This window comes from Saccharomycodes ludwigii, chromosome I, assembly GCF_020623625.1.
Source record: "Saccharomycodes ludwigii strain NBRC 1722 chromosome I, whole genome shotgun sequence".
Classification (NCBI taxonomy): domain Eukaryota; kingdom Fungi; phylum Ascomycota; class Saccharomycetes; order Saccharomycodales; family Saccharomycodaceae; genus Saccharomycodes; species Saccharomycodes ludwigii.
In genome coordinates, this window is record NC_060200.1 from 2,249,600 (window position 1) to 2,273,150 (window position 23,551).

General features: G+C 30.8%; 11 protein-coding genes and 1 non-coding gene across 12 annotated transcripts; 4 read left to right on the top strand and 8 right to left on the bottom strand.

The window, feature by feature from the left end:
* Positions 1-94: 94 nt before the first annotated feature.
* KAR9 (Kar9p) lies at positions 95-2,686 on the top strand (the record flags this gene model as incomplete). The annotated part of the gene is made up of 1 exon (XM_046079947.1): positions 95-2,686. The coding sequence occupies one exon, from the start codon at positions 95-97 to the stop codon at positions 2,684-2,686; it is 2,592 nt and encodes an 863-aa protein (XP_045937263.1).
* A 440-nt stretch (positions 2,687-3,126) lies between these two features.
* Positions 3,127-5,961, top strand: PLC1 (phosphatidylinositol phospholipase C; the record flags this gene model as incomplete). The annotated part of the gene is made up of 1 exon (XM_046079948.1): positions 3,127-5,961. The coding sequence occupies one exon, from the start codon at positions 3,127-3,129 to the stop codon at positions 5,959-5,961; it is 2,835 nt and encodes a 944-aa protein (XP_045937264.1).
* Positions 5,962-6,456: 495 nt separating this feature from the next.
* Positions 6,457-7,254, top strand: ACM1 (Acm1p; the record flags this gene model as incomplete). Its single annotated transcript, XM_046079949.1, has 1 exon — positions 6,457-7,254. One exon carries the CDS (start codon positions 6,457-6,459, stop codon positions 7,252-7,254), a length of 798 nt encoding a protein of 265 aa, XP_045937265.1.
* Positions 7,255-7,379: 125 nt separating this feature from the next.
* Positions 7,380-8,042, bottom strand: SCDLUD_000964 (uncharacterized protein; the record flags this gene model as incomplete). Its single annotated transcript, XM_046076814.1, has 1 exon — positions 7,380-8,042. One exon carries the CDS (start codon positions 8,040-8,042, stop codon positions 7,380-7,382), a length of 663 nt encoding a protein of 220 aa, XP_045937266.1.
* A 529-nt stretch (positions 8,043-8,571) lies between these two features.
* Positions 8,572-9,330, bottom strand: HRI1 (Hri1p; the record flags this gene model as incomplete). The annotated part of the gene is made up of 1 exon (XM_046079950.1): positions 8,572-9,330. One exon carries the CDS (start codon positions 9,328-9,330, stop codon positions 8,572-8,574), a length of 759 nt encoding a protein of 252 aa, XP_045937267.1.
* Positions 9,331-9,780: 450 nt separating this feature from the next.
* On the bottom strand, positions 9,781-14,082 carry ULS1 (translocase ULS1; the record flags this gene model as incomplete). The annotated part of the gene is made up of 1 exon (XM_046079951.1): positions 9,781-14,082. One exon carries the CDS (start codon positions 14,080-14,082, stop codon positions 9,781-9,783), a length of 4,302 nt encoding a protein of 1,433 aa, XP_045937268.1.
* A 699-nt stretch (positions 14,083-14,781) lies between these two features.
* On the bottom strand, positions 14,782-16,116 carry SCDLUD_000967 (glycoside hydrolase family 5 protein; the record flags this gene model as incomplete). Its single annotated transcript, XM_046079952.1, has 1 exon — positions 14,782-16,116. The coding sequence occupies one exon, from the start codon at positions 16,114-16,116 to the stop codon at positions 14,782-14,784; it is 1,335 nt and encodes a 444-aa protein (XP_045937269.1).
* Positions 16,117-17,467: 1,351 nt separating this feature from the next.
* On the bottom strand, positions 17,468-17,680 carry IES4 (Ies4p; the record flags this gene model as incomplete). The annotated part of the gene is made up of 1 exon (XM_046079953.1): positions 17,468-17,680. One exon carries the CDS (start codon positions 17,678-17,680, stop codon positions 17,468-17,470), a length of 213 nt encoding a protein of 70 aa, XP_045937270.1.
* A 327-nt stretch (positions 17,681-18,007) lies between these two features.
* DIM1 (putative dimethyladenosine transferase) lies at positions 18,008-18,988 on the bottom strand (the record flags this gene model as incomplete). The annotated part of the gene is made up of 1 exon (XM_046079954.1): positions 18,008-18,988. One exon carries the CDS (start codon positions 18,986-18,988, stop codon positions 18,008-18,010), a length of 981 nt encoding a protein of 326 aa, XP_045937271.1.
* Positions 18,989-20,345: 1,357 nt separating this feature from the next.
* OLE1 (stearoyl-CoA 9-desaturase) lies at positions 20,346-21,779 on the top strand (the record flags this gene model as incomplete). Its single annotated transcript, XM_046079955.1, has 1 exon — positions 20,346-21,779. The coding sequence occupies one exon, from the start codon at positions 20,346-20,348 to the stop codon at positions 21,777-21,779; it is 1,434 nt and encodes a 477-aa protein (XP_045937272.1).
* Positions 21,780-22,149: 370 nt separating this feature from the next.
* On the bottom strand, positions 22,150-23,274 carry MET8 (bifunctional precorrin-2 dehydrogenase/sirohydrochlorin ferrochelatase MET8; the record flags this gene model as incomplete). The annotated part of the gene is made up of 1 exon (XM_046079956.1): positions 22,150-23,274. The coding sequence occupies one exon, from the start codon at positions 23,272-23,274 to the stop codon at positions 22,150-22,152; it is 1,125 nt and encodes a 374-aa protein (XP_045937273.1).
* Positions 23,275-23,435: 161 nt separating this feature from the next.
* SCDLUD_000972 lies at positions 23,436-23,518 on the bottom strand. Its single transcript has one exon. It is a non-coding gene; the product is annotated as a tRNA-Leu (tRNA).
* Between the last annotated feature and the right edge of the window lie 33 nt (positions 23,519-23,551).

Below are 23,551 nucleotides of genomic sequence, written 5' to 3' on the forward strand. Positions count from 1 at the left end.
AAAAAAGAGAAAAAAAAAAACCTTATTATTTGTCTAGCATATAATATAGTGTTTCCCTCTTTACCTCCCTCTCTACCGTCCCTCTCTATGTATAATGTCAATTATACCATCGGTAAGGATAACAAAAAACCCTAGTAAAAAATTATCTTTATTGTTACAACCTATTTTAGATGCTTTGGCCACCACTATCTTAGAAATAGATGAACAAATAGATACCGATAGAATAGAAGGACAGTTTAGTTGTTTGGATTTTGAAAATTGTGCTACTCTTTTAGACCAACAATTAGATGAAGTTGCCAAGATATTCAAACAAATATTATTTGAAAAGGATCAAGCATTGGATCGTAGTTACTTATCTGAATATATTGACTGGTTACATGACGGGAAGAAACAATTCTATTCAATTCTACAGGCTTTGCAAAAAGTAGAGCACCTACTAGTGAAAATACTGGATGTTATAGAGACAAAGCATGCTGAATCAATAGACAGTAGTTTTTCCACAATATTTGATTTAATTGAGAAATGTTCAGAGAAATACGCCATTTTGAAAACTTTGTGTTCATATTTACAACAACATTTCGGTATAATATCCGAGTTCAAAGAAATTTACTGCGAATTTATGGATTCATTGGATATAGAAATTGGCAAAATGTTTTCAAAATTGTTGATATTTCGTGATTTAAATTTAGATTTTGATAATTCCATACCGAATATAAACATTCTGATTAAGATTTTAAACGAGAGCACAATAAATGGGATAGAATCACCAAAAAATAAAAGTACTCCCAGTATTTGTAGAAATCATGAGCCCCTAGCCCATCAATTACCCGCTTTCACCCTAGATGATAATTCCAAATGGGAACTTTTCAGTGAAGAAATCATATCTAACTTTAAACCTCTGAATACTAGTATTACTGAAATTTTAGCGGGGAAAATTGAAGATTTTAAAAACTCACACGAAAACTTTGAGAATTTGGTCCAATTAATCGAATTAATAGCAAAGAAATATAACAATTTAACCAAAAAATTTGAAATATTGGAGAATGAAATCATGGATTTCAAAACTGAAATTATAATGGATAGATGGAAGCAAGTATATTATCACAATTGCAATACTATTGAGAACTTGCTAAACAATGTATTACCCACCAATCATGTAAAATATAAGAACTGTATGGAACTAAATGGGAATAATGAAATGCTTAAATTTTATAGGAAAAAAATTTATGGGAATATTTTAATAATAGAAAAAATTTTAAAATTTATCAGCCAGTTGACAGAACAAGATTTTTGGCTTCAAGAGGGGAGCAAACCCAATTTCAATAATAAAAGCAATTGCTATAGAGGTGGTAGCACCAGTAATATCGATCTACTTTATAAAAAAAACGAATTAATATTCCAATGGTTAAAAATAAAAAAAGAACTGGGTTTAGTTGATGAAATTGTAGATTCTATTAAGAAACAAGAATTTTCTGAACCACCGGTATCAATGGCAATTGGAACTTCTTCTACACATGAAGTTAAACGGGACCAGAAAAGTAACAACAATAGTGTAAGCCATAGTATTAGATCTAACAACACAGACGGTAAAAGCAAGAATAAATCCCATGGGACCACAAGAAATATAAGTATAAGGAAAAGTTATATGTCATCAACACAGAATCGAGAGTCGTCAAGAATAAGTTCAAATCTATCCGATGAAAACTATTGTGGCGGTAACGCCTGTAACAAGATTAAAAGGTTAAGTACTTTTGAAAATATTGAGGAATGGGAGAATCTTAGCAAAGAAGTGAGAAAACAAAGTATAGGGGCATTAATACATCAAAAAATGAATATTGTGCCCATTATTGTTAGTAATACTCCTGAATCACAGTCATCAGGAAGGGCTTACTTCGATACGTTAGAGCCTGAGGTGTGTAGAGCTGAACGAAAGAATGACAAGTATGAGTTTGATGGTTGTATCAACGATATATTAGAATATGAAAGAAACAACACAAGAGGGGAAGTTGCAACTCCTGAATTTTTAAACCCTACCGTATTAGCCGAGGGATCGTATTTACATGAAGCAGGACTTGATTTTGTTCAGAGCAGTTCACCAACCGAAGCTAATGTGGATGTAGGTGGTGTTTTAGGAACATTAAAATCAGAAGATGGAAAAACAGGAAAGAATCGTGCTGATGATATTGGTAGCAATGATAATAGTCACATAGCAACTATAAGTTCTGAAAGGATGAGTCCAAAATATGAGAATGATGGTGATATTAGGGAGAAAGATAATGATAGTGATGATTGTAGTGACTTAAATAAAACATTTATTTCTTTAAACATTCCAAAAAATAGGACTAATGAAAACAGAGATTTTGAAAAGCTATTTAAGGAAAGAATTATTTCTAATGCTAATGTTAAATCAAAGATTCCTAATCTAAAGAATAGAGGCTCTGCTGATGTGCTGATAAACACTGGGATAGAAAACAATGAAATTAACGGAACATCAAATGCTTTGAGCAATTCGGTATCAAGAATACTAAGTTTATGTTCAACAAAGAAATCATCTAAATTGTTATCATTATCGTTTGATGGATATTGTTGTAGTATTCCAGAGAAAAATAAGATTTTGCGCAAACCTACACCTCTAAAAGAATTATTAGTAAATAATTCAAGAACACCGACGACAGTATATAATTAAAAGAGTTTTTCTAGTGGTATTTAGCGATATATATATATATTTGCATTCATCTTGTATGGGACAGAGATAGAAAAAATGATAAAATCAGCTTTACGCGAAAATGCATAGAAAATAGAATAACAAATAAGCTTGATTTTGTTGGATTATGAAACATTAAGCAAGAAAAGAAAAAAAAAAAAAAAAAGAAAAATTTCTTAGATGATTATCGCTCCCTTAACAAAAACGCCTTTCATTTTCTACTTTCTACTTAAAATGCATGTCTTTTCTATTCTAATGCTACAAAGCTCAACTGTATTCTAAAAGATAAAAAAAAGTATAAAAGCCTTTTAATATTTAACTTTTTCCTTTTTTTCTTTTTCCCTCTTTTTATCTTTTGTTTTTGTTGTTAATTATTTTCTTCTCTTCTCTTCTCTTCTTCCTTCTCTGTTTTTATACTTGCGATGAATGAGAACAAGAAAACCAACCAACTGAGACCAACATTGAATAGCACAAAAAGTAATTATGATAAAGTGTTTAGTTATGGTGATGCTAATAATGAAGATGATCAACTGGAATGTATGTCAGCTAATACCTCTAGTCAGTCATCCTTTAAAGATAGTTTTAAGGAGATCCTAAGGTTTACAAAAAACGTGGTTACATCCTCATCTTCTGTTATTATTACACCACCATTACTTAGTCCAACAGATTCTCCCTCAAAACAAAAAAATGTATTGAATAAAACTGATTTGTCTGCACCACTATTTTTTCCTCATGGTTGTGAAGAAAGGCATATTTCCACTACTAATTATATTAAAGAAACCATTATTGATTCTAAAAACCCATTGCTTCAGGATACGGATTTTAATAATAATAATAATAATAATAATAATATCGCTCAGTTCCAAAATAGTGATCTTAATACAAATAAAAAAATTAAAGGTTATTTAGAACACATGAAATCAAAAGGCGTAACATTCATCAAGGTGACACGAAAAAAAAGAACTTCTTACAACTTTATGTTAATTAAAGGAAAAATTATTCGTTGGAAAGACAAATATCTCGATATCGATGGGATAAAAGATATAAGGATTGGTGATGACGCAAACAATTATAAAAACCAATTTAATATTAATGAAAGGTATTGGATTACAATAATATACCAAGTACCCAAAAATAAATTAAAGGGTTTGCATGTATATACTAATTCTGTTGAAAACTTCACCATATTTTATGACTCCTTATGTTACATTGTAAAAACAAGGCACGAATTAATGAAACAATTATCGATTCCTGACAATGAGGAATTTGCCATTGCACACTGGGGATGTAGAAAGACTAATGATGGTTTGATAACATTTGACGATCTAGTATCCATGTGTTTAAAATACAACCTTTTCTGCTCTTCATCTTTTTTGCGTAAGATTTTTATTCAGGTTGATACTACTGAAGAAGGATGTTTAAATTATGAAGGCTTCAAGCAATTTGTTAAAATATTGAAGACAAGGAGAGAAATGAAGGATTTGTTTCATAAACTCGTAAATAAACCATATATGGATTTTGAAGAGTTCATTAACTTTGTTGTAAACGTTCAAAAGGAAACTTGGCCCAATACATCTCAAGACAAACTACGGGGCCAGTTTGAAAAATATTCAAAAAAAATGCTGGGAGTATTGACGGAAAAGGAATTACTAAAATATTTGCTTGACCAGCCACCCTTACATCCTTCCAAGGACAACTATAACTATCCGCTAAACAATTATTTTATATCATCATCACATAACACGTATCTAAGAGGTAACCAGTTTGGTGCAACTTGTACCATCGAGGGATATATAGAAGTGTTACAAAGAGGTTGCAGGTGTGTTGAGGTTGATGTTTGGGACGGGAGTGATAATATGCCTGTTGTTTGCCATGGAATATTGACAGATTCTTTATCGTTAAGAAGTGTCTTGGAAGTTATAAGAAAATATGCATTTATCACAACGCCTTATCCATTAATTGTTTCATTTGAGACCCATTGTAAGGATACTTGTCAACTAGTTATGGCCGAATTAATTACTGAATTGCTAGGCGACTGCTTGTATGTTGACAAGGACAAAAAAAGCACTATGAACATTCTACCTTCACCGAATCAATTAAAAAATAAAATATTAATTAAAGTTACCAAAACGCTTGAAACCAATAGTAGTAGTAGTAATAGTAGTACTAATAATAATAATAATAATAATAATAATAATAATAGAACATATAATACAGATGCTGCTCTTAACAGCGGTATATCTGGTATGTCTTCCGCGTCAGGGTCAATGTATGACTCCGAATACGACTTGTCGCCTGAAGTCAGTTACAGTTGCAGTAACGCTACAAACGCCAGTACCAAAGTAAATAATCCACTCAGAATCAAGAAGAAAAGAATACCACTTATCCAAGAGTTGTTAGATTTGGCAGCAATAAATGGACTAAGGTTTAGAAATTTTTCATTACAAGAGTCCAAAACCACCAAACATTCATTTTCTTTGAGCGAAAAAAAATACAAATCGTTGATTAAAGATTCATCACAAAAATTGGCTATTGATAAACACAATAGGAGATATTTAATGAGAACTTACCCACATGCGTTTAGATGTAGATCTACCAATTTTAATCCTATATTGTTTTGGAGATTGGGAGTACAAATGGTTGCTACGAATTGGCAGACTAATGATTTGGGACAATGGCTAAATATAGCAATGTTTCAAGCGCCGATGGGTGAAAAATCTTATTGGAATTCTGGATATGTTTTAAAGCCTAGATATTTACTGAAAAATGTCAAAGCTAAAGAATTGAATAATTTTTATAGGGATTGGAATTTTAAAATATTGGAGTTGAATTTAGATGTTCTAAGTGCGCAGCTTTTACCAATCCCAGAATCGATTAAAGAAATTGGAGAAATTTTGAATTTGGCGGTCCATGTGGAAGTATTCACTGCACCTCCTGTTGATACATGTGCTGTCAAATCGATATCCAGTTTACAGGTAGAAAATGGGTTTGTTCTAGGTGAAATGAGTGGTAAAACAAAATATATTAAAGATAATGGATTCAACCCTGTTTGGAATTCCAAATTTTGTATGAAATTTTACAATACCGAATTAAATTTTATTAGGTTTTTAATAAAGTCCAATGATAATGTTATAGTCGCTACCTGTTGCATGAAAATCACGGACATGAAAAAGGGTTATAGACACATTCCATTATTTAATAATGAAACTGGAGAAAGATTTATTTTTTCCACATTATTTATTAAGATAGATTATTAACAATTTTTTGTTCGTTATATGTATATATAAGTGTGTGTGTGTGTGTGTGTTCGCTTTTTTTTTTTTTTTTTTCTTTCCCTTTGCAAACAATTCAATTATGATATAGATTAAGACTTAGTAATAATATTGTTATTTAAAAAAAAAAAAAAAAAAAAACAAAGAAAATGTGCTAGCCTTTTCGATTCTGTTGAAAACTTTTGTAGTCTTGGTTTGACGCGTCTTGAACGATGTATTCAATTGCAATAATTTTGTAAACAAAGAAAGTAAAAAAAAAAAAAAAAAAAAAAATTAAATTAAAATTGTTTGCATATCAATGTAAATTTAAAATTTTATGGTTCAAAGATTAATATAAACATTATTGCAAAGAGGTTAATAAACCATCGTAAAGAGTTTCACCAACAAAGACAGTATTGCGATTTTATGATAATTGCTTTTTTTTTCCCTCTCCTCAAATAACAATTTAATTAGTATCTTAGAACAGAAATAGAAACAACAATGATAGGATCACCAAACAAATCCAGATCCGCATTGGTTTCAAAAGATATTAACTCAAGAGACGGAAGTCCATGCAAAAAAAGTAAAATATCAGAATATTTGCCCCGTAAGATAGTGAAAAAGAGGACACGTAGTCAATCACCCATTAAAATAAGTAACAGAGATAATGCAACTGTAATTACGAAATCATCTACAGTAGTAAAAAGCTCAAACACTCCGTCTCCTTTGAAAGTAAAACCTTTGTTGTCTGAACACTCAAACTCATTAAAACCCCCTAAGTCCACACCTGCTTCCGTTCCACTTTTCCAGTTTTATGAAGAGAGCAAAAGCGAACGAAAACAAGTTTTATTTACTCATAAGTTGGAAATGTTAGCAAAAGAAACTGTTGATGAAAATGACGCAGATATAATTAAAGAAAACTTAAATCCAGAAACTTTTTTGAATTTAACAATGAGGGATACTACAAGATACCCATTAAAAGATTTGGATATAGATGAATTTAAAGGATATACAGAGGATGTGCATACAAAAGAATTGTCCCAGTTAACACTTCAATTGAAGCACAAGAAAACATTGCCTATAGACATAACTCCACCAAGGTCCCGCAACTTAAGGGAGTTTTTCACCAATTCCAGATCCACTGGAAGTAATGATTATGATTATACATATAAGCCCGCCTTTGGTTCTATTTCTTTTACTACAGATGATATATCGGTGGAAAAAATAGTTAAAAAATTGGACTTTAAAATTTACAGTAATGAAGAAGATGGTGAGAATGATGGCGATGACGTATTCTAAACTTTTTTTTTTTTTTTTTTTTTTTTTTCTTCTTTATTCTTTATTTATTTAAAAAAACGCATCTATATAACATGTTACAAACCAATACACATCAAATATCTACAAAAAATAAAGAATACCATCTATCAACATTTTTGAATCCATTCCATACCGGAAATACCCTTCTCGAGAAATGGAGCAAATATTTTTTGATAATCGTTGCCGTCACTGTATAATACTCGGTTTTTATATAACCTAATGGTTTGATACTCATAGTTTTCATTAACAGCAACACCTTGACCGAAATAGCCGATTGTAATAAATCTACCTCTATTTCCAGGTAATTCCCAAACTTTGCTTTCAAAACCAATCTCTTCTTTCTCGGAATTACTTCCAGTGTCTATCTCTACCAAATTTTCTGGTGTCGATCTATTTGGATCTAAAGTTCTCCAGATCTCTTTATACGACATAATTTTCTTATTTTGAGTTGGATTGGCCATAGAACCCTCTTCTAACCTGTAATTAGAATTTGGGAGCTGCTTGAAGTTTCCTACATCACTATTACAAGAATTTGGTTCTGAAGTGGAATCTAAAATCAATTGAAAATTGATCGAATATTCATATCCTGGTTTAGTTTCTATTTCTAGCTCTTTACCTGTACTTACCCACTCTGGGATTTTTGTAGTTAAGTTGATTCTGGTGTCAACAAAATCTCCATTTGCGGCAGTTAAAACCCAAGTAGATGTTGGTTCATTAGGAGAAGGTTCATCTTCCCATTGAATTGAAACTCTTTCAGAAAAAATCGACATTTCTTAATTACCTTGTTTATTTTGGTTATAATTCTATTTTTCAATTTTTCAAATTTTTTTTTTTTTTTTTTTTTAAGTTGATTTCAAGTTAGATCTAGATCTAACATAAATAATTATATGGATAGGATCAGATGTGGATTCATCATATTATCCCAGCAATAGAAAGATTGATGGTTTATATACAAATGTAACTTTTTTTTTTTTTTTTTTCTATTTTTTTTTTTTTTTTTTTTCAATCCTTTAAAAGTTTAAAATTTTCCCGACGCAAAGTTATAAAAGATAAGAGAAATTAATTAATTTTATTAGCTGTCAGTTTCTCAATAAACAAAAGCAAATATTATTAAAACAAAGCTTACATGGTAGATCTCCTCTCCTTTCTTTGCCTTCATTACAATAATTTCATTTAACAAAATTAGCTCTTATATATATTCTATTTCGTCAATTAAACACATACATCAGTCTTTACACAATCTTTAAAAAAAAAAAAAAAAAAAAAAAAAAAAAAAAAATTAAATAAACAAAACATCGTTTATAAGTTAGACTCAATGACTTTCCACTGGGAAATCACATCACCCACTTTAATTGAGTCGTGTTTTGTAAATAAATCTAATGGAAAACTAGTAACGTCTTCACCATATTTAATGCTGTAAGTAAATTCCTTCTTTTCCTCGGAAGCAATAATCCCTCTAATAAAATTGGTACCCTTGATAGTATTATCGTTTTTTTTAAACAAAATACCCTGTAAGATATTACCAGCAACAACAACCAACCCAACAAAGGTATCGTTGTCAATGTGCAAAGCAACAGAAGTCTCTTTGGAACCGTTATGAGCATCATCGCCATCCTTCAAAGTTAAATGATCAAAGTCAACAGACTTACTTGGATCAATGGGTTGCCATAACTCTCTAAATGCAACCGATTCTTTATTTTTACCAAAAGGGAAAAGTTCACCCGTTTCCTCCAAGCAGCCAGAATCCCAAGTGGTCCATAAAGTATTAATTAAGCCAGAATGAGTGTTTGGGATTTGTAAATATTCATTAAGATCTAGTTCAAAAACAAAATTTTGTTTAAAAGAATTAGAGTTAACATTAATGATTTCAACACTAGTGTTTCTGCCGCCGAACCCCCATTCAAATGGAAATTTTTTTTCCTCCTCAGTTGTGGGTTTGACCAATGGTCTTAATGAAATATAATGGCCTTTATCTGTTACTGTAGATAGCGTAAAAGTTCTTTCATTTGGTGGATTTGGAATAACTTGAATTAATTCTCTTTTAAATACAGCCACCATTTTAAATTTTTTTTTGTCTTAAGATTGCTGTTTTGTTGATGTTTTTTTTTTTCTTTTTCTTAGTCTAAAAAGGAATGATTGAAGACAGAAGTATGAAATTGATCTTAAAAAGTGGAAATAAACAGAGTAAATAAATAACAACAAATTATAAGGATAAACTGATGGATAATACGTAAACATGCACTATAATTCTTAAATATTCAACACAAGAAAATAAAATAAGATATAATAAAATAAAATAAGATATAATAAATAAAATAAAATAAAATAAAAATAAAAAAAAAAAAAAATTAAAATAAAATAAAAAAGGTTATTTTCCATGGTATAAAAAAAAAAAAAAAAAAATTATTACGAGCTAAGAAAATATTTCAGAACAATGGTACATCTCAATATAATCCACCTTTCAAATATCTATTAACATATTTTTTTTTTTTTTCCTTTTTCTTTTATTCAATCTAAAGAATTCAAACCAAATAAAAACCCTAATTCCTTACGTCCTAACCTATTAATATCCCTAATTTTTTCTGCATCCATGGCCATACCAACTAATTCTTTTTTCCTATTCTGTAACTCAACAATTCTATCTTCAACACTATTTTCCACTAAAAGTTTATGTACAAATACCTCCTTGGTCTGGGAAATACGATAACAACGATCCATAGCTTGTTCTTCAATAAATGGATTCCAGAATGGATCAACTAAAATTACATGATTAGCACACGTTAAAGTCAATCCCGCATTGCCTGCTTTCATAGAAATTAATAGGATTTTTTCCTCTGGATCTCTATAAAACTTCTCAATAACAAGGTTTCTATCATTCGCCTTCATTGAACCATCATATCTTAAATAATTCATTTTCAAGTCTTTATTAATGAAATGTTGAAATAGATCGAAAAATGAAGTGAATTGAGAAAAAATAATCACTTTTTCCTGTGGATTATTTTTTTGGATTGCTCTAATTATATTCATACACTGTACAATCTTGGTCGATGGCTCCAATTTTTCAAAATCAGGTGTATAAATTTTTCCCTTTGTCCTTTTCCTTTGTGCCTCAAACTCGCATTTCAAATCCTCAATAGTATATTTTTGGTTGACAATCTGATCAAATAATTCATAAGATAAAATTTCCTTTTCCTGAAACACTTTAGTACAAAAACAACATGCCAAGGGGTCCCCACCATCTCTGCTTAAAATATTATGATTAATAACAGCATTGGAAATGTTTTCTCTACTTTTCTCCAAAACTTCTTCAAGGCAAGCATCACAGACCATATGTCCACACCCAGGTATAAGAAAAGATGAACTTAATTCCATCTGCTCCATACATTCTGGACAAACCAATTCGGTTTCAGCAAAATCATTAATTTTTTTAAAAACTTCTTGTTTCATTCTCTTGGCCACGTAAAATAATCGAACCCAATCTTTCTGGAAGTCAGACCCATGAACCATTTTTTGAGCCTCAGCTTTTGCCTCGCCAATTAAAACTAATTCTGGGTGACAACATGCTTGTCTTAATCTTAGCAATAAGGTCAAGATGCTGGAATAATTCCCTCTAGCTCTTTGTTTTAGTAATCTTTCTGCCTTTTTTTTGTTCTTATTTTCCAAATTTTGATAAAATTCCAATTGTCCGCCTTCGAATTTTTGTATTTCGTTAGTAACATTCTTAGGCGGCAATTCTAAAATTGGTCGTCCATCAATCTTGGATTCTTTAGTTCTCCTCAACATAATGGCCTTCAGCAAAACTTGAACCTTTTGCATCGCATTTTCCCTATCCGTGCCATTATAGTCACAACCATTTCTATTCGCTTTCAAGCTTAATGGTCTCCCAATGTCAGCTCTAAATTTATATTCTTTATTATACGGTGGAATACGCAAGAATCGGATTAAAGAATATAGCTCATCAACATTATTTTGAATGGGCGTACCTGACAAAATCCATCTGTATTCAGAATTGATCATAGAGCATGACACAGCAGCTTTGGTTTTCTTGTTCTTGATATTTTGGCCCTCATCTAAAATAATTCTATAAAATTTGCTTTGCTTTAAGAAGAACGGAGAAAAATATTCTTCTTTCTCCTTTAAACTATTCATACCATCTATACTAGGGACTTCTGGTAAGACAAATTTCTGGCCTCTCCCATCAATATATTCACTACTATTCATCAATTTAGCAGGCCAATGTTTCCTTAGTTCGCTTGATAATGTTTGATAAGAAACTAAAACAACATCATATTTATTCAACTCTTCAAAGCATTCCGTTTTCGAACTACCGTAAAATGGGAAAACATTCAACGCAGCATTTTCCTTAAACTTGGTCTTAATTTCAGCTTCCCATACTTTCAATAAAGCAACAGGTGCTACAATCAAAGTAGTCTTTGCATCTTCGGCTTTGTTTTTATTGGCAGCCATCAACGCTAACATCTGAACTGTTTTGCCTAGTCCCATATCATCAGCCAATAGTCCACCTTTTTTACTGCTAGCCTCCATGGCTAACAACCATCGTAACCCTTGTCTTTGATGCTTCATTAAATTTATAGTCAATTCATCTGGAGTCAATTCTTCGCCCTCAACATTAACTTCGTCTTTTTTCATTTCCTCCAAAAAGCTACGCAAGGAATTATGATCCTCGGTAGAAAAAACATTAAATCGTGTTTGATTATTTTCATAGTCATTTGTACTATCCCCGACATCCATGTTGTTGTTGGGATTGCTACCATCCTCTATACCGTGTTTGGAAACAGCAGAAATTGAACTATAAACACCGTTGTTAGGTAATAAATAGCTATTATTAAAAGAAAGTAATTTTATGCCATAAGTGCTGAAAAAAGTATCCATCAATTGTTTTTCTCTGACAGCCAAGAGATAGGACGATTTAGACGGATCAATTAATTGCTTTTGAACATCAGATAGCGCCATTAGTATAGCATATCCTCTTTGATACAAATCACCCGGCAAATTTAATCTTTGTAAAAACAAAAGTTTCCCCCTAATGGCTTGATCAACCTGAAAAAACTTGCTTGACTCAACAATGTTTCTGGCATTTAAATTATTAACAGCTTGAGATAACTTGTTTAGTCTGGTTAATTTTTTATTTAAATCTGCCAATTTATCAGCATACGCTTCCTTGGTAATTGCTCCCCTTTGATAAAAATCTAAATATTTTTGACGTAATGTAGTCAAAGCCATTCTTTCCTTGGTAATTTCCAGTGCTGATTTAGGCTGTTGATGTTGCATCCCAACAGTATTAAGAGATGAGGCAACCATAGGTTTACTACTGTTATCATTAGGAGTGATTATAACGGAATTATTTGATATTTCCATTTCCGCTTTGGTCACTATGTTATTGGCTAATTTTTGAAACTCTCTAATGTCTTTAATAATTTGAATTTCAGTAGTTTTGCATTGAACGATCTTTTCATTGTTTTTTCTAATTTTCTTACTTAATGTTTCGATGTTATTTTGAATTTGTAACAATCGAACTTTTTGGTAACGTCTGCTCAAAGTAATATCATTTCTAACTCTTTTCTCTTCATCCAAGCAGTAATTCAATTCCCTTTGTCTTTTTTGTACCTTTTTTTTTAATAAAATTTGTTTCGAATTGTTAGACTTGCCTGTTTCTTTTAATTTATGAATATTACCTTGGTATCTTAGCAACATATTCCTCTGCGTTTGTGACAAGTTAGGTATAGATACATTTCCTGTTTGTGTTGGTGTAGAGATACTATGATTACTATGACTCTCCACAGTGGAGAGCCTAATATCGGGCCGTTGTTTAGTGTTGATATTTCCGTGAGATCCTTTAGCGGTCACTAGAGTGTTTATTCTTGGCTCATTGCTATGGGGAAATTGTTTATTTATAGAATTTGAGCTATTGTCTGACGGACCCGGGTTAATGGCAACGTTATTCTCCTTGGGAACCTCAGAATGTATGATTTCATCGGCAGAATATACTGTTTGTGTATCTTGTTTATTATTGTTAGTGCTAATAACTTTGTCATTCATTTCTGTATCAACGTCTGGATTCACTTTGCTAATATTATTGTTGTTGTTGTTGTTGTTGTTGTTGTTGATTTCAGGCTCAGTAGTTGTTTCAACATTCATTATTCGCCTACTGGCCTTAGGTGTCTGTTTATTTCCCTCTTCGTTAATTCCTTTTTTTCCACCCTTTTCTTGTGGGCTATTTTGAAGACTAGTACTAAACGAGCTAGTGGATCCGGTAACTTCCTCATTAACTTCGTCATATAAGCTAGTATTAATATGAGTATTGGGAATGGTAACATTAGTGTTACTTTGAATCTCATTATTAGTAGCGTTACTATTGTAGTCGTTCAATATTTTAGAAATGGGATTTTTTTTCCAGGGTGTGGACGAAGTACTATTATTGTAACTATTGACGCTTTGGGGTACTGAATTAGGTTTATCAATCATATATTCGTCGTCATAATCATAATCGTCGTCATCATCTAATATAATTAACTGATTCTCATCTTTATGTGGTAAATTTATTTTAAGATTTGTATTATTACTAATAGCACTAGGAGCTGAAAAACCAGACGTTATGGTGGTATTATTTATATTATTATCAAATGAAACATTGTTACTATTGTTATCTAGAGTTTCGTTAGCACCACCAGCAAGTATATTATTGTTGCCTAATTTTTGTGGATTAGATTCTACATAATTGGATAAATCATCCTCATCCGAAGATACTAAATCTATAGTAATAGCGGGTTGTCTTGATGCAATATTCATCTTATAATGTTTCCGTATCTTTTAGTTTTTATTTTTTTATTTTATTTTATTTTTATTTTTTTTTTCCCCTCCACTTTTCGTATCGTTCAAGTCCCTAGATGTAAAATTTTACAAATTATTTTTGCGTTCGCTGGTAGATCGTTCCGTTTTATCACCGAATAATTGAATCTTCCTTCATAATTTTAAACTAAGAAACTTATTCAAATAGTGGCCTCAAAAAGATGAAAGTGTAATGGAAGTTACAAAAGGCTGTTTGTTATTGAATTAATCTTTTCAGTGTGATTTAATTTAAAGGTTTGTCACGAAAAAAAAAAAAATAAAAATAAAAAAAAAAGTCACAGAAAAATCACGCAACTTTAAAGTCACGTGAATCAATGAACAACTGATATTATCCACCATCACGAATCTATTTTATTTTTCTTAAAGTTTCGTTTTAAAGCCGCACCTTGCAAGATGAAATATATATATACATATATATAAAAGCATTAAACTAGATAAAAATTAAACCAAATTACTTCCAAAATTAAAAATTAAAAATTAAAAATAACAAAAAAATAATAAAAAGTAGCAAAATTAATTAAATAATAATAATAATAATAAAATCTTTCTTTTTGATTGTGCTTTTCGCTTTTTGCTTTTTAAAACTGTGAATAAGATAATAATAAAAAAATAAAAAATGCACCAGTGTAGTTATATCATTCAAGTAGAAAAGTTACATTGGTTTGGATATTGTCTATCACTCAAAGGTTGTGGGAACAAACCGTTGTAAATTAATCTCTGCAAATCCCATTCCAAAGACGTTTCAGTTTTCCAACACCAAATAATCCATCCGCCTCTCAATTCAAAAGCATCTAATTGAGCTTCAATGTATTTTCTGGAGTTAGCCTTCTTGGTATCATCCCAAGTGCTAAAATCATCAATCCCATCACAGGATCCTATGTATGAAGAAGTATCAGTTGATGATTTATAATAACTACCGTCATATCTAGCGCCAAATCCTACACCGTTTACCCATTTAGCACAGTCTGTCAACGCAGCAGCCCATTCACCAGCAACAGTCCAATGAGATTCGGTTAGCACGCCAGATCCCCATTCACAAGCAACTTCAACATGTGTGTCAATATCTCTTTCCAATTCACCATTACTGAAAACCTGATAATGATGATGATCAACAACAACCCCCCAATTACCATCAGATAAAGTCAAGAAATCATCCCAGTAATGATAGCTTTCAAAAGCATCGTGAATAATAACGATTTGGTCACTTTGCAAAGTATTCCTTAAATAGTCATATCCATCCAAATAATATTGTTTTAGTCCATCCATATCCAAAACAGGGCCTAATGGCTCATTGATTAATTCAATACCAATAACAACATCCTGGTAGCTTTCTGCGGAATATTTCTTTAACAAGTATTGTATAACACTGGTGGTGACTTGTAAATTATCTTGATTTAAAAATTCGTAAGAGTCACGTAGCCCACTGTTATCAAACCCATTTTGTGAACCAGCAGCACCATGTAAATCCACCCAAACCTTTAAGCCATACTTAGCACACCATTCAATAGCTTGGTCAAAATAAGATTCTTGATATCCGGTAACATATGGATCAGTGTCCAACGTTTGGAAAGCCCAGTACCCAATAGGAATTCTAACCATATTTAATCCTACAGCAGCCATTTGTTCAAAGTCTGCCTCAGTGTACCAACTAGACCAATGTGCTTGCAATCTAGAGGTGGCCTCCTCTTGACCCAAAGCTTCACAATAATGGTATTCATCCACTGGTATGCCATCATCATTATCATCATTAGTTCTAAATGCTTCAAATAATGAAGGATTGATATAAGGCTCTAAAACTAACCACCCACCGACATTCACACCCTGTACTGTAAAATCTGCATAATTCAAATACCTTTTGTCAAGAACGATCTGTTGATCGACCGGGTTTTTTTTTGGAGGGACCGGTGAAGCTGTAGCTATATGAGACAAAAATGAGAACAAAGTCAGAAACAATAATAACTTAGAATTTTGCATTATGTTATTGTGTTATTGTGTATTGATTATTGTTTTTAATTTTTTTTTTTTTTTTTTTTTTTTTTGTTAATTATAGTTGAATATTTAGTGATGTTTAAGTACCTTCTAAAAAAAGGTAAGAAAGAAGTAGGAAATATTTCTGAGTAGAATAAAAGAGAAGAGATATATCCATTTATATATATAATTATTTATTTATTTATTAATTTTTAGCTATATTCATATCTTGGAGATCTCTGATTTCTTGCTGTTCTTGCTGTTCTTTTGTTTATTTTATTTTTTATTTTTTGGTTTCTATTGTTTTTTTGTTTTGTGTTCTTTGTTTTTGTTTTTTTTATTTTTTATTTTTTATTTTTAATTTTTAATTTTTAATTTTTAATTTTTCGTAAATGTTTGAGATATGTGACGTATGTACCCAATAAATAATTTAAGAAAGGCTAAATATAGAATTTAAAAGTTTTCATTTATAATAAAAAAAAAAAATATAAGTGCTTGAAAGCGGTTTTCAATACTGCTAATTGCTAATAAATGGGAATAAGAATATTAAAAGTGTGTAATATTTAATCAGCTTAGTAATACGGTACAGCTTCTTGACTTGTATACTTTTTTTGTGAAACGACAACAAAAATGCTGGATGTAATCTAATAAACAAAGGAATCTAAAATAATAAAATAATAAAATAATAAAATAATAAAATAATAAAATAATAAAATAATAAAATAATATCCGTCTCCAATTAATAAAGTGCACGTGAAAAGGCACCCTGGCTAATTATATTAAGATGCATATAATTGCTTTTATCTTTTGTGTTTACAGCAATCATACCATACGAAAACACCTCGCTTTTTTTCCTTTTTTCCTTTTTTTTATTTTTGCTAAAAATAAATCTAAATCACAGCTTCGCTTAATTTTTTATATTTTAAGAAATAAATTTAATATTAAGATCTAATACTTAAAAGTTAAATTTAGAAAAATGCCATAGAAAAAAAAAAACTTAGAGGTTAAATTTAGAAAAATACCATGAAAAAAATACAATTTAAAGGCTAAATTTAGAAAAATACAATCAAAAAATACAATTTAAAAGCTAAATTTAGAAAAATACCACGAAAATCTATATCACTTTAAATAGCTCAATTATAACGTAGAAAAAATATATATATTCTTAAATAGGAAATTAAAACTGATTCAATATAACCGAACCATTGGACCCCTGGTCAATTAAACGCTAGCATTTCCAGAAACAACGGTGACTCGGAATACCCCTTTTTCGGAATTCAGATATACCGTACTATCATTTTCCACGAATTATAACTTTCTCCGTTATAATCAAGTTACCACACTGCGTTAGATATGATCAGTGGTTCCATCCACCAAACTTTAAAGTATAATTGGTAAATGTTTTAATAGTTATCTTTTGATTATCGTATAACCACTTTGGTTGCTTCATATCTGTTGTGTTTTTATTATTAGAAGTTTTATTACTGCTATTAGTATTAATATTGGTAGTATTCGAAACAACACTGGCTTTTGTTGTAGTATTTGCTATAGCATCCAATTTTTCACTCATCTTTCATAAATTTCTTACAGTGTAGTTATATGTTTTGTTGTTTATATATTAGATCAATACAACCCAGTTTTTACTGTTATATTTTTGATACCGAAAACTTATCAAAGGTTATATATATATATATATATATATATTATTTTTATTTTTTTTTTTTGGTTTTTTAATTTTTATGATTTTGTTTTACATCTTGATGCTATTATTAAATTTACTATTAAAGACTTTTATGCAGCAATATCAGTTATGAATTAAAAAAAAAAAAAATAATAATAATAATATACAAAAAAAAAAAAAAAAAAATAAAAAAAAAAAATGTCTTTTCTTTCTATTTCACGCGAAATGAATACCAACTTGATTAAAAGCATACAACAACTTCAATATATCATTTTGGCCCAATTTCTGAGACCTTTTATCGCTCAACTGAGTTTCATTTAAAACAGTGTCAATCTTGCCCTTTATAATATCTTTAACACTATTATTGGTATCATCTAAATCCATATTGTTATCGTCTCCGCCATGGATAGACATATAAGCTTTGTAATTTTTTTCCAATAATTCCAAAATAGTATTACTTTTAAATTCAGCACTGATAGTTCTATTTTTACGGACAAAAAGTATTCTTAACAAGCCATCCCATTCATTATAATCTATATTTGGTTTAGGCTGTTTCATCTCAATCTTAACAACACTACTTTCCACTTTTGGTGGCGGTCTAAAATTATTTTTACCAACTTTCATTACATGAGTAACATTACACCACATAGCCACATTACAACTTAATCTACAATATAATGGATCGCCAGGTCTAGCTAGTAATCTAAGAGCAAACTCTCTTTGAAACATTAATATACAGCAACGTGGGGCCGGCACTTGGTTGATCAATTTAAAAACCAATGGCGATGAAATTTGATACGGCGTATTGGAAATGCATACATCAAAATAAGGCAACTTTTCCAATTTAATAAAATCACCTAATATAATTTCTAATTTTTTTTCATATATGGTACCATGTACTCTTTTAGTTAATTCGGCAGCCATTCTTGGATCAAATTCAATAGCTATAACTTTACGTGCTTTTTCCAATATTTTCATTGTTAAATTACCTGTACCTGGACCAATTTCCAGTACTATATCGCTTGGTTGAATTTGTGCTTTGTCTACAATACCTTGTGCCACTAGTGGATTTTTTAAAATATGCTGACCCAAATTGGTATTGAATTTAAAAACAGTATTTGCCGCAGATGCAGAAACTTGTTTTTCCGTTGAGTTGTTGGAAGTGTTAAATCTCTTTCTAGTGGTAGCTTTACCCATTGTTGTTTCGTTTGTGTTGCTCTCCTTGTGTAATTTTTATTAATAAAAAGGGTAAATAATCTATTTTTTTTTTTTTTTTTTTTTTTTTTTGTTATAAATATAACTATTCATGGTTAAAAATAAGAAAAGAGGGAAAAAAGAAAGAAAAAAAGAAAAGAGGGGGAAAAAAAAAAGAAACGATGTCTAAATTTAAAGATTGTTAGTTCAAAAGAAATCACAATAAAAGATAGTGATATATATATATATATATATATCTTTAAAAGTATTAACAATTTCGGATTTTAAGGTATTTCGGACTATGTTTGTTTTTCAATAATTATGTATAATATTAAACATTTTTAAAATTGTTTCTGTATAGATATTTAGAATACGCGTTTAGAATGATAGAGAGTATTAAATTAGGAGATAAATTTAAATAGTAAATTATAAACATTTTTATTAACAGAAATTAGCAAATGATGATTTAATAAATTAAACGATCTCAAATCTAAAAGAGCAACAAGTTACAGAATATCAAGCAGTTATTAATTATATCGGATTAAAAAGAAAGATGAGATGTATTTCCACTTTTTCCTTTTTTTTTTTCTTTTTTCAACAAACTGTTCCCGTTTATTATTGTTTGGTTATCGTTCCTGTTATTCTTTTGTTTTGGATAAATTATTAGGGGAGAGAAATAAGGTCAGTGGTGAGATTTTTATTTTTATTATTATTTACTGATTTACTGATTTATATCATACACGAATATATCCGATATAAATTATTCTCGAATATAACAATATAACACCATATATCGTATTCAATGATATAACACTCTGTTCTCGTTTAAGGGACGGATGTTCTGTTGAAAAGATATAGCGAAGATATAAATAATTTTATTTTTTGTTGAGAATAACTATCGTCTTATACGACATCTCATAGAAATTTACCGCGATTCAAATTAAATCGACTATTTCTCTCTTTTCGTTGTCTTATTTGTTACTGCTTGTGGTGTGTGGGTGGTCGCACTGTGTATTTTATATACTTTACAAAATTCAACAAAAAAAAATAATAATAATTATCACCACTTAATATAGTGCTACAATTGATATAGTACGACAATTGACATAGCTTAATAAAAATATAATACAATAATCATGCACTATTTTCTTTTTTTCTTTTTTTCTTTTTCTTTTTCTTTTTTTTTTTTTTAGTATTTTTAAAAAATAATTATTTATATATAAGAAAAAAAAAAAACACCCCTTGCTAAAACTAGAAATACACAAATTTTGTTTTTGTTTTTTTTAGTGTATTATTCATTACTCATCTAAGTTCCATATAACAACAAAAATCAAATCCAACAGCAACAACAACAACAAGTATGGAACAATTAGATCTAGTCCAAGCTAACATTTTAGCTTCAGGTGCTAACAAGAAAACTGTTCAAGTCAAGAATGGTTTAGGTTCATTGATGGGCTCCAAAGAAATGGTCGAGGTGGATTTCGCCAAGGATAGCAACATGGATTATTTATTGGAAAGAGATGAACAAGAACGTTTGCAGTATAAATCAAAAAAGCATATTAGTGAGCAACCATGGACTTTGGACAATTGGCATTTACACATAAATTGGTTGAACATGGTTTTGGTTGTTGGTATCCCAATGATTGGGTGGTACTACGCTTTAAGTGGCAAAGTTAAGTTGAATCGTCAACTTTTGGCTTTTTCCATTCTTTACTACGGTTTAGGTGGTATCTCCATCACTGGTGGTTATCATAGATTGTGGTCTCACAGAAGTCATTCTGCAAAGACCCCCTTGAGATTATTCTATGCATTCTTTGGTGCTGCTTCTGTTGAAGGTTCTATCAAATGGTGGGGTCACTCTCATAGACTTCACCATCGTTACACTGACACCAGAAGAGATCCATACGATGCTAGAAGAGGTTTTTGGTTTAGTCATATTGGTTGGATGTTGTTGAAACCAAATCCAAAGGACAGAGCTCGTGCTGATATTTCTGACTTGATGGACGATTGGATTGTTAGATTCCAACACAGACACTACATCCCAATCATGTTATTCATGGCCGTCATTTTGCCTGGTTTGTGTTGCAAGCTTTTATTCGACGATTTTAAAGGTGGTATAATTTATGCTGGTTTGCTTAGAATTTTCTGTATCCAACAGGCCACTTTTTGTATTAACTCTTTGGCTCACTGGTTGGGTGCTCAACCTTTTGATGATAGAAGAACACCAAGAGATAACTGGTTGACTGCTTTGATCACTTTCGGTGAAGGCTACCACAATTTCCATCACGAATTCCCAACTGATTATAGAAATGCTATCAAATGGTACCAATATGACCCAACAAAGGTTTTAATTTATTTGTCTTCTTTGTTAGGTTTAAGTTACGATTTGAAAACTTTCTCTCAAAATGCCATTGAACAAGGTATTATTCAACAAAAACAAAAGAAATTGGATAGAGAAAGAGCTAAGTTGAACTGGGGTACTCCAATCAGTGAGTTGCCTGTTTGGAATGCTGCTGAGTTTGCTGAGAATATTAAAGCTACACCAAACTTGGTTGTTATATCCGGTATTGTCCATGATGTCGGTAAGTACATGGAAGAACATCCTGGTGGAGAAACTTTACTTCAAGCCAGTTTGGGTAAGGACGCTACCAAGGCCTTTAGAGGTGGTGTTTACTTGCACTCCAATGCTGCTCATAACGTCTTGGCCAATTTGAGGGTTGCTGTTTTGCAAGATTCCGTTGACCAAGCTCAAAGATTTGCATCAATTAGAGGTGAAAAGGTTGACAAGTTTTGATATGTAGGCGCTAGATATGTTTAAATTTTTTATTTGTTTATTTTCTTTTCCCCTTTCTAGAGTTTTATTTTATCGTACGTATACATATTATTAGGTTTATCTACACACACACACACACATATATATATATATATAGAGGTATATTATTGTTTTATGTGAGCTATATCTTTTGTGTTAATCTTTTAAATTTTTAAAACGAATATTTATACATTTTTATTTAGTTGGTACGCAGTTGTGGTTGTTGGGTTATTATTGAAATAAAGTTTAGAACCTTTTTTTCCCTCAGAAAAAGAAAAGGAAAAGAAAAAACAAAAAAAAAAAAAAAAAAAAAAGAAAAAAAGTGCAATGCACTTAAAAAATGGTAAACATTTTACGGCGATAAGTTGCCAAAGGCTTGTACCATGTTGGCTGGAAATTCTAAACTCATAGAATCGTCTATCAACATCTTTTTATATAGCTTAACCAAGTTGTCAACATCCATCAAGTGACAGTATTTAACACCAAACTGATCAGTTACATATTTAATCCATTGCATTCTATAAGAAATCAATTCTTTTCCACCATTAGAATTATCACTGTTGGTGTTATTAATGTCTCTTATTCTTCTTCTTAATTCTCCCAATTTTACACAACTTTCTTGAATATGAATATTACTACTGCTGCCATATTTTGAAATAATGTCATTCTTTAAAAGTGAAGTAAAACGAGGTGATAATCCGTTAGAAGATATCAAAATTTGTATACAGGGAACACAACTGATGTTATCTAAAGTTATATCGTCGGAACTATTATTGCTATTAATATCAATATCGCTAATCCTAATAGCATCTGTATCTACTGTAGGGACCTCTCCTAAAGTAAAATTACTGCCAAAGTAAAAATCACATAAAGGCGGAACATCCGCAACATTGATCATGATTTGTGGGCCCAATAACAGTTTTGCTTTATAATAGATTAATTCGCTTAGTTTGATATCATCAATGCAAACCAAAATAACCTGCCAATTATCACCCAAGTATGACTTTAGTAAATTTATATCATTAGTGCGTTCAACCAAAGCACTGAATTCACTTTTGTTGATAGAAGAAGTGTTTTTATTGCTTGTACTATTCATAAACATTGTCAAATCTTGAAATTTAAAATTCCTTTTGATTATTTGATATATTTTCCCACAATTTGTATGCCAATTGGGATAAGTGTATATATCATCATTACTAGTTCCCGTGGCGGTGATTTTAGCATTACCAAGTTTGGAAGGTGGTACAAACCATTTTTTTAAAATAGTTTCAAATCGTTTGTTTCCACTGGAAGTACAAGTGATATCATCCAAGTCATCCTCTATGTCTCCAGTAACCAAATATATTTGACATCCAGTAGGTATTAATTTTTCTAATCTTGAAATTGCTACTTCGCCGCTTCCAACAAGTAGAACCTTTTTACCACATAATCTAGTGGCTACTGGTAATGAAAGGACCACACGTGTGTTGTTGTTCATGCTTTCGATGTATATAAGGTGGTTGATATTATTCTTGTGTATGTGCTTGAAGATTATAACTTTACAATATTAAAAGGGATGATATATACCTCGGAAAAAAAAGAAAAAAAGAGAGTTAAAAAAAAGAAAAAAAGAGAATTAAAAAAATAAAAAATAATTAATGAAGGATGCGAGGTTCGAACTCGCGCGGACACCGTCCAACAGATCTTAAGTCTGCCGCCTTAGACCACTCGGCCAACCCTCCAAATGATAGTTCATGTTATGTCGGAGAGGGGAT